This window comes from Vipera berus, assembly GCF_964194415.1.
Source record: "Vipera berus genome assembly, chromosome: Z".
Classification (NCBI taxonomy): domain Eukaryota; kingdom Metazoa; phylum Chordata; class Lepidosauria; order Squamata; family Viperidae; genus Vipera; species Vipera berus.
The window spans coordinates 62,754,270-62,766,696 of record NC_138205.1 but is presented as its reverse complement, the minus strand read 5'-3'; the positions used below and the strand labels follow the sequence as shown (position 1 = coordinate 62,766,696).

The 12,427-nt window shown below is 47.0% G+C and overlaps 1 protein-coding gene across 4 annotated transcripts in view; it reads right to left on the bottom strand.

Annotated features, from left to right (window-relative positions):
* Positions 1–1,638: 1,638 nt before the first annotated feature.
* Positions 1,639–12,427, bottom strand: part of HUS1 (HUS1 checkpoint clamp component) — a 64,796-nt gene continuing 54,007 nt past the window's right edge. For 3 of the 4 annotated variants that reach the window (XM_081342920.1, XM_081342922.1, XM_081342923.1), the window contains 2 exons: positions 3,657–3,788; positions 1,852–2,312 (listed from right to left, as the gene is read on the bottom strand). In XM_081342920.1, the coding sequence (XP_081199046.1) occupies positions 2,194–2,312; positions 3,657–3,788 (251 nt within the window). In that variant the 3' untranslated portion in view covers positions 1,852–2,193. Of the gene's footprint in view, positions 1,819–1,851; positions 2,313–3,656; positions 3,789–12,427 lie in introns of those variants that run through there. The other variant, XM_081342921.1, reaches the window with a different exon arrangement.

Here is a 12,427-nt window from a genome sequence, read left to right as displayed (position 1 = left end):
ATTAAGCCAAAAACTCCATTTTCCCCCTATCTTGGGGTCCCGAGCTCCAGTCACTGTCCCTAGAACAAGGGATAAGCCAACAAAGATTTGGGAAAGATCTCAGCATGGAGAAAGAAAGAGGACCTGAAACCAGCACCCTGGTGGTGGCTGCTACCCCAGAGGGGGGAGTGACAGCCACCGTGCCGGTGGAGAAGGAACTTTTCCAGGCCTCCCAGCTGGGGGCAAAGCCCAAGCTGCAAGGATAGCTGATCTGATTGTCAGAATGGACTCTATCCAGCAGAGACTCCAGACACCTCGAGACAGCCTTGCCACCATGGAAGTGATGCAGCCAGCAGGGGGTCAGCAACTGCTGCAAGCACTGCTGCAGCAGTGGGGCTGGCCGCTGCCTCCGAATATGCAGCAACCACTGAAGGGCCTGCAACCGATGGGGATCCAGCAACAACCATCTCTGGGGCCACAGGGGGGACTGCAGCAACTGGGGGCACCACAACCCCCCCACAGGCCAACAGCTGTGGGGGTGGCAACAGCCCGTGGGCATGCAGCAACCACTGGGAGGCAGCAAAAATTGGGGATGCAACATCCACATTAGGGAGGCCAGCAACCACTGATGGTGCCACCTCTTAGAGCCCCCTTTGATGGTGTCAGAACCCATACATTTCTTGCTTGCCTATATCTCCTATATTTCCTACAGGTCCTATTTTTCCCTGACCCAGATTCCATTCTCTTCTCTCTTTGGGTTCTGCCATACTCCTGAAGGGGAGGGGGGAATGCTTGTGGGTTTATTGCCTTGACCTCCGCTATCGCTACAATGTAACACTTGCTTTCCTGCATTATTTCTCTCTGAACTTTCTTCTCCCTAAACTGTCAGCTAGAAAGAGGGGGAGGAAGAAATGTATGTATGACTATCTATATGGATTTATCCTAAATGATTATTTACCTATATATATTTGATATGTATTTATAAATTTATATATATTTAGTTTATTAGCTTTGTCAAAGTTAGTTATAGTTAGTTATAATGGACTTGATGCAGTCTATAAAATTTTTGCTGCAGTTTACATCTTTTGCATACATTGGAACAGATATTTATTCCACATAATACATTTGTTGCATGCAAATAATATGTGATTTGCTTCATTTGTATGATATCATCAGCAAAATTTAAATACCCAACTATCTAGGTCAATGATTTATTGAGTGTATTACACAAGAGTTCATTAGTTTTTCAAAATATTTTCTCTTAAGAGTGGGAAGTACTCTTCCTGCTAAAAGTCACATATTCCTTGTGGTAGCTATTTGACAGTAATTTCATGAATCATCTGTATTTTCATAACTTAAAATGTTTTGAAAAGATCTTATTCCTAAATGGGTAAAAACAAATTATTTAAGTCTTATTTCTTTAATTCTTTAATTCTGTGCCGCTGGGGGGGGGGGAGCCCTAATAAGCAGGCATATACAAAGAATGAAGGCTATTGCTAAGCACATTTGATTTGTGCTTAGATTGTAAGCCGCCCTGAATCTTCGGAGAAGGGCGGGATATAAATGGGATTAAAAAAAAATATTCCCTTCCCACATTCTCTGCATAATTTTTTAAAAAATATTGTATACACTTAGAAAGACACAGAGAGGAAATTGGTTTCAGAATGGATTTTTAATAGAAAGATAGCATCTTTCCCTTCATTCTTTTTAATTTATTTCAACAACTTGAAGATATGAGCCAGAATTACTTTTCAATTCATGCAAGGGCTGGAATGAAATATTGAAGAGAGACGTCCTCATGAAGCAAGATGAAATGAACAATTCTCTTACTTACAATATCTGCAAGACACAAATCCATATTTTAAAAAATAACAAAACCCAATGTGAAGCATAAAATGTGTCAAGTGCTTCCTATTCAATAAAGAGTGCGTATGACTTATGACTGTAACTGGAACCAGAAATCTGGTCATAAGTCATAATAGTCATAAGTCAAAGCAAGCATGTAATTGGAAGTAATTTCCTGACATTTCTACAGGAGTGGGACAACTCGCCGTGGCCAATTCACCACGGGCCAACTTGCCGCAGCACAATTCAATTATTTAACATACTTTGAAAAATAATTTAATTTTTGTTATTCACATTTCATATTGTCCCTCATTTTGCATCCTTTCTTTAATAATAACAGAATAACATACTTGGAAGGGATCTTGTAGGTTATCTAGTCCAACCTCCCACCCAATTCTGACATATGGCAGTCCAGTCTCTTCTTGAAAGCTTCCAGTGATGAAACCCGCATAACATCTGAGGGCAAACTGTTCTATTGGTTGATTGTTCTGTCAGAAAACTTCTCCTTATTTCTAGGTTAAATCTCTCCTTATTCAGTTTCTATTCATTATTCCTTGTCCCGTCTTCAGGTGCTCTGGAAAGCAGGTTGATCCCCTCTGCTCTGTGATAGCCCCTCAAATATTGGAACATTGCTATCATGTCTCCCCTGGTCCTTCTCTTCACTAGACTAGCCATGCCCAGTTCCTGTAACCATTGTTCATACGTTTTAGCCTCTAGTCCCCTAATCATCTTTGTTGCTCTTCTCTGCACTTTTTCTAGTGTCTTAACATCTTTTTTATAGTGTGGAGACCAAAACTGGTTGCAGTTGTAGTCTTACTAAGACTTTATAGAGTGGCATTAGTACCTCACATGATCTTGATTGAACCCCTCTGTTAATGCAACTTAGGACTGCATTGGCTTTTTTTGGCTGCCACCGCATAGTTGACTCATACTGTATTTAATTAATTGTCCACTAAGACTCCAAGACCCACTCAGTTACTGCTATTAAACCTTGTTTCACCCAATCTATATGTGTATTTTTGGTTTTTCTTACCTAAGTGTAAGCCTTTACTTTACTCTACATTGAATTTAATTTTGTTAGATCGGGCTCAGTGTTTATCAAGATCCATCTGCATCTTGAGCCTATCATCTAGTATTCCTTCCAGCTTAGTATAATCTCCAAATTTGATAAGTTCCCCTTCTATTCCCTCAACTAAGTCCTTTATGAAGGTGTTGAAGAGTACTGGGCCTAGGACAGAACCTTTTTTTAAAAAAATCCCATTTATATCCCGCCCTTCTCCGAAGACTCAGGGCGGCTTACAATCTAAAGCACAAATCAATGTGCTTAGCAATAGCCTTCATTCTATGTATATGCCTGCTTATTAGGGCTTTCGCCCCCCCCAAGCAGCATTATTACAAAGTCAGCTTATTGCCCCCAACAATCTGGGTCCTCATTTTACCTACCTCGGAAGGATGGAAGGCTGAGTCAACCTTGAGCCTGGTGGGACTCGAACCTGCACTAATTGCAGGCAGCTGGTGTTACTTAAAGAGGCATTAGCCCACTGCTCCACCAAGGCTCAGAACCTTGTGGTTCCCCACTGCTTACTTCCCTCCATGTAGATATAGTACCATTAAGGACTACTTGTTGAGTACAGTTTGTCAGCCTGTTACAAATCCATCTGTTGGTGATCTATCCCACTTTTTTCTAGATTTCCAAGACGTAGGTTGTGGTCTAATTAATTATTTTATTTCACTATTTCTTCAATATTAATGAAAGGCTCTAATATTATATATAATTATATCTACCTAGATAATTAAACTGATTAAAAGACTAGCCAGAAAGGTACACTTACTACATAGTGCTTTTGTAGGGTTGACTTGTTGTCCTGCAAGGAGCTGGAGAAGTCTCTTAATGTCAATGCGTGCCTCAGCCATATTCATAGGGTCTCTTTCTGGAGTAGAATTTTGAGAATCATCCCAAGATACTAAAATTCAAAACAGAGAGTATTTTTTGTTATCTATACCCAGACTTGTAAGGTTAGCTCTAAAGAAATTCCACAAAGTTTAAAACATTATAATTAGCACCTCCTGAGATAAGAGCAACCTGGAAATAACCAAGTAGCTAATAAAGGTAGTCCTTGACTTATGACCACAATTCAGCCCAAAATTTATGTTGCTAAGTGAGACATTTATTGAATGTATTTTGCCTCACTTTATGACCTTTCTTGCCACAGTTATTAAGTGAATCATTCCAGTTGTTAAGTTAGTAACATGATTGTTAGGTGAATCTGGCTTTCCCATTGATTTTGCTTTTCAGTAGGTCACAAAAGCTGTTCACGTGACCGAGGGTCACTGCAACTGTCATAAATATGAATCAGTTGCCAAGCATCTGAACCATGGGGTTGCTGCAACAGTTGTGAGAAAAATAGTAATGTCACTTTTCTCAGTGCTGCTGTAACTTTGAATGGTCACTAAAGAAAAGCCTTGGTAGAGCAGTGGGCTAATGCCTCCTTAAGTAACACCAGCTGCCTGCAATTAGTGCAGGTTCGCATCCCACCAGGCTCAAGGTTGACTCAGCCTTCCATCCTTCCGAGGTAGGTAAAATGAGGACTCAGATTGTTGGGGGCAATTAAGCTGACCTTGTAATAATGCCGTTTGGGGTGTGTGTGAAAGCCCTAATAAGCAGGCATATACATAGAATGAAGGCTACTGCTGAGCTTGTAAGCCGCCCTGAGTCTTCGGAGAAGGGCGGGATATAAATGGAATTAAAATAAAAATAAATAAAAAATAAATGAACAGTTGTAAGTCGAGGACTACCTGTACTTCTCACAACAATTAATTCTATTGTTCAATAGTAGTAACTGTGAGAGGGATCTTGTAGTCCTAGTGGTCAATCATTAAAAATGAGCCAACAGTGTGCTGCAGCTGCCAAAAGAGCCAACACAGTGCTAGGCTGCATTAACAGAGGGATAAAATCAAGGTCACGTGAAGTGTTAATACCACTTTACAATGCCTTGGTAAGGCCACACTGCATCCAGTTTTGGTTACCACGATGTAAAAAATATGTTGATACTCTAAAAAGAATACAGAGAAAAGCAACAAAGATGATTGGGGACTGGAGGCTAAAATATATAAGGAATGGTTGCTGGAATATGTCTAGTTTAATGAAGAGAAGGACTAGGGGTGACATGATAGCAGTGTTCCAATATCTCAGGGGTTGCCATTCTCCAAAGCACCTGAAGGTAGGACAAGAAGCAACGGATGGAAACTAATCAAACAGAGAAGCAACCTAGAACTAATGAGAAATTTCCTGACAGGACAATTAGTGGAACAACCTGCCTCTAGAAGTTGTGAATACTCCAGCACTGGAAGTTTTTAAGAAGAGACTGGACAGCCATTTGCCTGAAATGATATAGGGTTTCCTGCCTGAGCAGGGGATTGGACTAGATGACCTTCAAGGTCCCTTCCAACTTTTATTATTATTATTATTATTATTATTATTATTATTATTATTATTATTATTATTATTATTATTACAACATATTGTATGATAAATGGAAATGATGGATACAAGTCAATTATCTAGCTCAGGCAACTTAAACATTTTTGCAAGATGAGAGAAGAAAATAGCTAAAATCAAGTTGTCACAACACATATTCTAAGAGGACTCTTTTCTATCTTTAACTCAAACTCTACTCTCTCTATAATTCTGGATTCTGCCATGCTCCTGAAGGGGAGCGGGGAAAGCGCTGGGGTTTATTGCTGTTTTCTTTCTATCGCTATAGTGTAACATTTTGCTGTTTCTGCATATTTTCCCTGAGAACTATCTCTCCCCTTGTTGTCAGCTAAAAAGGGGGGGGGGGAGAAGAAAGTAATGCGCCTCCGGCACTGGTTTATCTCTGCGTTCGGAAAGGGAGGTGTGAAAGCCGACATAACATTGCTGCAAGCCTGAGACAGCCTGGTGTTATCAGCTCTCTCCCACAACGGACTTAACACCTGGGGATTGGCCCATGTGAACTGACTGGATGAACTTTGGAGTGGGTTAGGGTTAGCCCTTACCTGGGGACTTAGTAAACCATGTCAGACACTGAAATAGAGAGAGAGGAACCTGCTGCAGTGGGGGAACCCTCCTGCTGGGAAGACCTCTGTAAACAATCCTATATCGGATCCTCAAGCTCTTCGGAAGAGGAGGTGGTGACAGAATGCTGCCAAGGCTAGGTGGTTGATGGGCATTGGGAAGAAGGACGACTGGGAGAAGAAAGCTAGAAAGGTGACACTCAGATGGGGCAGTCACCAACCAGGCTGGAGGGAGGAAATGGAAAGTTCCCTCCATCTTAGCGAGGACGAGGAGGATCGCTCAGGGCATTCCATCTGGATGCTGGAACAGGCAATCGGCATGATGAACATAGACTTTGACTCCATGAAGGAGGAGAAAGCCGAACACTACTGAGGCACCATCCACCTGGGATGCAGCAAAAAAGGAAATGGGGAGGGGGAGCCTGAACCCAAGGTTCCAGACCCATCCAACGGAAACATCGAACCTGCTGCAGTCGCTGCTGCTGCAGCCACCCCTCGTGGCATGGAAGCCACAGACAAAGATGGGAGATGACACAAATGCTCCATCCAGAAGTTCCTGCCACTAGACGTGAAGTTCTGTGGAGAGCCACAATGCCTGGGATTCTTCCTAACCCAGGTAGTAAACTACATGGAGGAATACGGTTGAGACATCCCCACCGACCGAGTCAGAATTCACATCGTGCAAGCCGCCCTTGATAGCATTGCAATAGATTGGGTCGTAGATCTCCACGACGCCCCAGACTTACTGAATTTCAACCAATTCGTGTTCTCCCTCAGGTGCAGGTTTGAAGACCCACTGTCTGACTGGAAAGCTCAAGAGTAAATAAAGACGGTGAAGCAAGGCAGACGGCCGGTGGCCAAATACACCCAAGAATTCCAAATCCTGGCCAGCAAACTGAACTAGCCAGAGGACATCTTGCTTAGCCATTTGAAAGATGGCATAAACTACAACCTCTGCCTTCCTCGGGGAACCCTCACCAGCTGCAAGATTGGTACGTCTTAACCAAGGAAGCCGTGATTGACTTAGCCAAAAGGCAAAACAGAGGAGGGAGACCATGGGGAAAGTCACTGCCAGAGCCAACCCGCGAGACAGCAAAGCAGCCATCGACCTCCAAAAGAACCACCAGGTGCTTCAAATGTGCCATGGCATTGTGCTGCCAAATGCCCCAGACCGGACCCCGGCCAGGAAGTCCAGAAAACAACCAGTGAAGCCAAAGGAGACAGCCATGAAAAGCACAGAGACCACTGAGTTCCCCGCCTCCACTCAGCGAGGAAAGGAACTCCGACCTACACAGCAGGAGCATCCAACTCATCCGATGACAACTCCGAGGGTGAACCCCTGATAAATGGACCCATAGCGCCCCTCACCAGAACAGTAACTCTGCTAGCCCACACCATGCCCGAAGCTGTAGAGGTTAGGGCATTAATAGACTCAGGGTGCACCCGCTGCCTTATCAGCCCAACACTAGTGGGGAATTTAGAAATATTGGTGAGGAGGCTGAAGAAACCAATTTCCTTCAGTCAATTGGATGGGTCCATAGCAGCTTCAACTCACCCTGGGGGACCACATACAGACTATAACGTTCCTGGTAATCCCTGACATGGAATGTCCCATAATCCTAGGCATGGCATGGCTAGCCAAATGGAACCTATGGGTGGACTGGAGAATGGCAGAATGTAGATTCCCAAAAGGGGAATCGATCAAAGAAACAGTTCAGCATCAATCAGGGGGGACCCTGACCGAGAAAGCTGCAAATGGGGGAGGGAGAAGGAATTACTCAAGATACTGGAGGAGTACAGAGAAGTTTTTAGCAAAGAGAAATCTGATGAATTGCCGCCGCATCGGCGCACGTATTGTGCAACAGAAATCAGACCCAGTGCAAAACTTCCAAAACCTAGATTATATGAGCCCACAGTAATTGGAGGAAATTTATTATTTATTTATTTATTGAATTTGTATACCGCCGTATTCCCGTAGGACTCAGGGTGGTTTACAGGGCATTTAAAACCATGAAATACAAAAATTAAAATCAATTAAAACAATTAAATTAAATTAAAGCCCTAAGAGTAAATCTAAAACCCAGTTAAATTAACAACCCCACAGTCTGGACCAAACAGATCAAAGAGCCAAGTTTTCAGGTCCTGGCAAAATGAGCGAAGGTTGGGGGCAGTCCTAAGATCCGTGGGTAGTTGGTTCCATAGGGCAGGCGCACCCACAGAGAACTCCCTTCCCCTGGGAATAACCCGCTGGCATTCATTAACCGGTGGTACCCTGAGAAGGCCATCCCTGTGGGGATGCACAGGACGATGGGAAGATGATGCCGGCAGCAGGTGTTCCCTTAGATAGTCTGGACCCAAGCCATTTAGGGCTTTATAGGTCATTACCAGCACCTTGAATCTCACCCGGAGGGCAACCGGAATCCAATGTAGCTCACGGAGAAGAGGTGTTACACGGGAGTATCAGGAAGCTCCCATCAAAACCCGCGCAGCTGAATTCTGTACCAGTTGAAGCCTTCGGGGGGTTCTCAAGGGCAGCCCCATGTAGAAGGCATTGCAGTAGTCTAACCGGGAGGTCACGAGCGCATGAGTGATTGTACGTAGAGCATCTCGGTGCAGATAGGGACGCAACTGGCACACCAGGAGAATCTGGGCAAAAGCCCCCCCTGGTCATGGCTCCTATATGATCTTCCAAACTGAGCTGTGAATCCAGGAGGATGCCCAAGTTGCGAGCCCTATCAATGGGGGGTAATACCTCATCCCCTATTGTTAATGATGGAGAAGGCTGGTCAGCCCAAGATGCCGGTATGAACAGCCACTCAGTCTTGTCAGGATTGAGACGAAGCCTGTTTCTCCCCATCCAAACCCGGACCGCCTCCAGGCAATGGGACATCACGGCAAGGGCATTACTGGGTTGATTCGGGGTGGAAAGAAAAAGTTGGGTATCATCAGCATACTGGTGATATCCCACCCCAAAACCACAAATGAGCTCACCCAGCGGCTTCATGTAGATGTTGAACAGGAGGGGAGAGAGGACCGACCCCTGAGGGACTCCACAAACGAGAGATCTCGGGGTGGACCTCTGTCCTCCCGTCAACACTGACTGCGAGCGGCCCAGGAGGTAGGAGGAGAACCACTGTAAAACGGTGCCTCCCACTCCCAGCCCCCTGAGATGCCGCAGTAGGATACCATGGTCGATGGTATCAAAAGCTGCTGAGAGGTCTAATAGGACTAGGATAGAGGAACAACCCCTGTCCCGAGCCCGCCAGAGATCATTCACCAGTGCGACCAATGCTGTCTCCGTGCTATGCCCGGGTCTGAAACCCGATTGGTACGGGTCGAGATAATCAGTTTCCTCCAGGAACAGAGGAAGCTGATGCGCTACCACACTCTCAACAACCTTCGCCAAAAAGCGAAGGTTGGAGACAGGACGATAGTTATTCAAAATTGCCAAGTCCAGGGTGGGCTTCTTGAGGAGGGGCATCACCACCACCTCTTTCAAGGCGGCAGGGAAAACACCCTTGCTCGAAGAAGCAGTTATTACTGCCTGGAACCAGCCTCGTGTCTTCTCCCGGGCTGCATAAACCAGCCAGGAGGGGCACGGGTCCAATAAACAGGTGGTAGAGCTCAGCCTCCTCATGATCCTGTCCACCTCATCAGGAGTCATAGGATCGAACTCAGTCCAGATAACACTCTCAAGACCGCTCGATTCCTCCCTGTCAGACTGTCCAGTCAGAGTCCAAGCCGGCCCGAATCTGAGCAAATTTATCCGCAAGATGACAACTGAACTCCTTGGCCTGCCCCTGCAAGGGATCCTCCCTCTCCTCCAGATGAAGGAGGGAGCGAGTAACCCGAAACAGGGCGGCCGGGCGATTATCTGCGGACGCAATGAGGGCAGCGAAGTAATTAGACTTCGCCATCCTCATTGCAGCGAGATAAGACCTTGTAAAGGCTCTTAGCCGCAATCGGTCAGGTTCAGATCAGCTGGATCTCCAACAGCACTTTAGACCCCGTCTCCGATGTTTCATCTCCCGGAGCTCCGAAGAAAACCATGGAGCCCACCGGGATCTGCGTCGGGTTAGGGGTTGCAAGGGGACAACACGATCGAGCGCCTCAGTGGCAGTCCTTTCCCAGGCATCCACTAAAGCGTTGGCCAAGCTGTGAGTGAGGGAGATAGGAACAGACCGAAGCGCCATCTGGAACCGATCAGGGTCCATTAGGCGCCTGGGGCAGAACCACCTGGTCGGTTCCGCAGCCCAGCGGTGGGGGGTGACATAGCGGAAGACCAGCCGCAGGAGATAATGATCGGACCATGACAGGGGGACAATAGTTGGTAAGCCCCCTCCCAGATCATCTAACCATTGTCTAGATAAGAAAACCAGGTCGAGAGTGTGACCCCCCCATGAGTCGGACCCTGAATTACTTGAGTCAGGTCCATGGCCGTCATGGAGGCCATGAACTCCCAAGCTAACTCTGACGATACTCCCAGAGAAGGCAGGTTGAAGTCACTGAGAACAATGAGTCTGGGGAACTCCACCGTCAACCCTGAGAGGGTGTCAAGCAGCTCGGGCAGGGCTGTTGCCACACAGCTGGGCACCAGGTATGTTAGCAACAGGCCAAACTGAGCCAGAGGGCCACATCTCAAGAGGAGGGACTCACTCCCGCCTATCTGTACAACGGTGGTCTCCCTCGGACATAAGGTCTCCCGAATAACCACCACCACTCCACCACCCCTGCCCTGAGCCCGCGGCCAGTGTAGTACACAGAAACCCAGAGGGCACAACTCAATCAGAGGGACACCGCCCTCTGGGCCCAACCAGGTCTCTGTAATGCATGCCAGATCCGCGTGTTCCTCCTCGATCAGATCACGGACGAGGGGAGCCTTGTTCGCAACGGATCTGGCATTAAAATACACAAGCCTGAGCCCAGGGTCCTGATCCCCATCAATCCCGGATAAAAGGGGGCCAACCGGAGGGTCGGAGCACGCCACCGCTCGAAGACAGCAGGGGCACGATCCCAGATGTCGATACGGCCCTCCGTGTAACTGCCTGCTGCCATTCCCCATCATCGTGGGGATTTGCAACCCCACCCCAGTACTAATGGAACCAAAAGTCCGTGCCCCCAACCCCATCTCACCGGGAACCGTTATAGGCCCAGACTGACAGCCGGCTGGAGAAACACAGCCCAATTCCCTCCCCTCCCTACCATTCTCCCCCTCCCTAACCCTTTAAAATAATTGGCTAAAAAACATACCAGGGGCCTCTTAATACATTTACACCAGAGGCCCCTATCTAAGCCCAACCACCTCTTGGGGTCCCAACAATTGGGGCCGTCCTTAAGGGAAGTAAGGGACATAGCAATAGGTCGTATCCAGGAGGGAGGAGCCCCCCTGAAAGCAAATAAGTCCATGCTAGAGTACTGAATACGGGTCATAGTATAATAAAAAACCGCATAGGGCAATAAAACCAAATGGATAGTTAGATGACAATAATGATGTTAAATTAAGTCCAGAATATATATCAGTCCACCAATTCAGTTCAACTCGGTTCTCACCCGAGTCAGCCAGGCAGAGCAACCGCAGCGGCTCTCTCACCGCCACTGAGGGAACCTACCTATGGTGGACTGAGCCCAAAGTACCGGGAAAAACCTATCCCACTGATCTCTCACATCAGTGGGTGGTTGATGACCAATCCAGACCGCCCTCTCACCGCGGACTGATCCTGGGACCATGCCGGACTGGCAATGGGAAGCCATAGGGGCAGGGACAAATGTTCATATTCTGCCCTTCTCCAACCAACCGGGCATTAAGGAGACAGTCTTGCATATCAAGACAGTGTAAGTCAGCCAATCTAGGGGGCTCAAACCAGGCCCCTCCCAACCAAGCAAAGTATGAAGGCCATGCCGCGGAGAGTTCACAAGCCATCTAGAAGGGAATCTCTGCGCCGTTGAAAATGGCGCCCACCTGCTTTTCATATCTCCGTGATGCAGAAAAGTGCCCAGCAGCAATTCAAACGGCAAGGCCATGCCTCTAACGATCTTCAGGCCGGCAGGCTTTCTGGAAGGAAATGGCAGCCTCTAAGCTGTTAAAAACGGCACCCGTCTGCTGATTACATGTTCGTGGTCTAGGAAAGCATCTGGCAGCAGTTCAGACGGCCAGGTCTCCACGCCACTCCAGGAAACCGCCCACTATTGCTGTCTCCGTAATGCAAAGCACCCGGAACGTCGGCGGCAGTTCAAACAGCACGGCCAGGCCTCGGCTGATCTTCAGGCCGGAGAGATTTTCGAGGGGGAGAGGAGAGCCTCTGCGCCGCTGAAAGCGGTGCCCAGCTGTTGCTAGCATCTCCAACCCTCTATTGGGTCACTACGCCGTGGTTGGGCTTCCCAAATATCCCATTTGGGGCCCATCGTGGAAAGCACGGAGCTCAGAAAACAACCGTCACCATCTTGGGCAAAAAAAATGCAGAAATTCATAGACAAAAACTTAGAAAGGGGGTTCATTCAGCCAGCAAAGCCAAAGATGGCCACCCCTGTATTATTTTGAGAGAAAAAA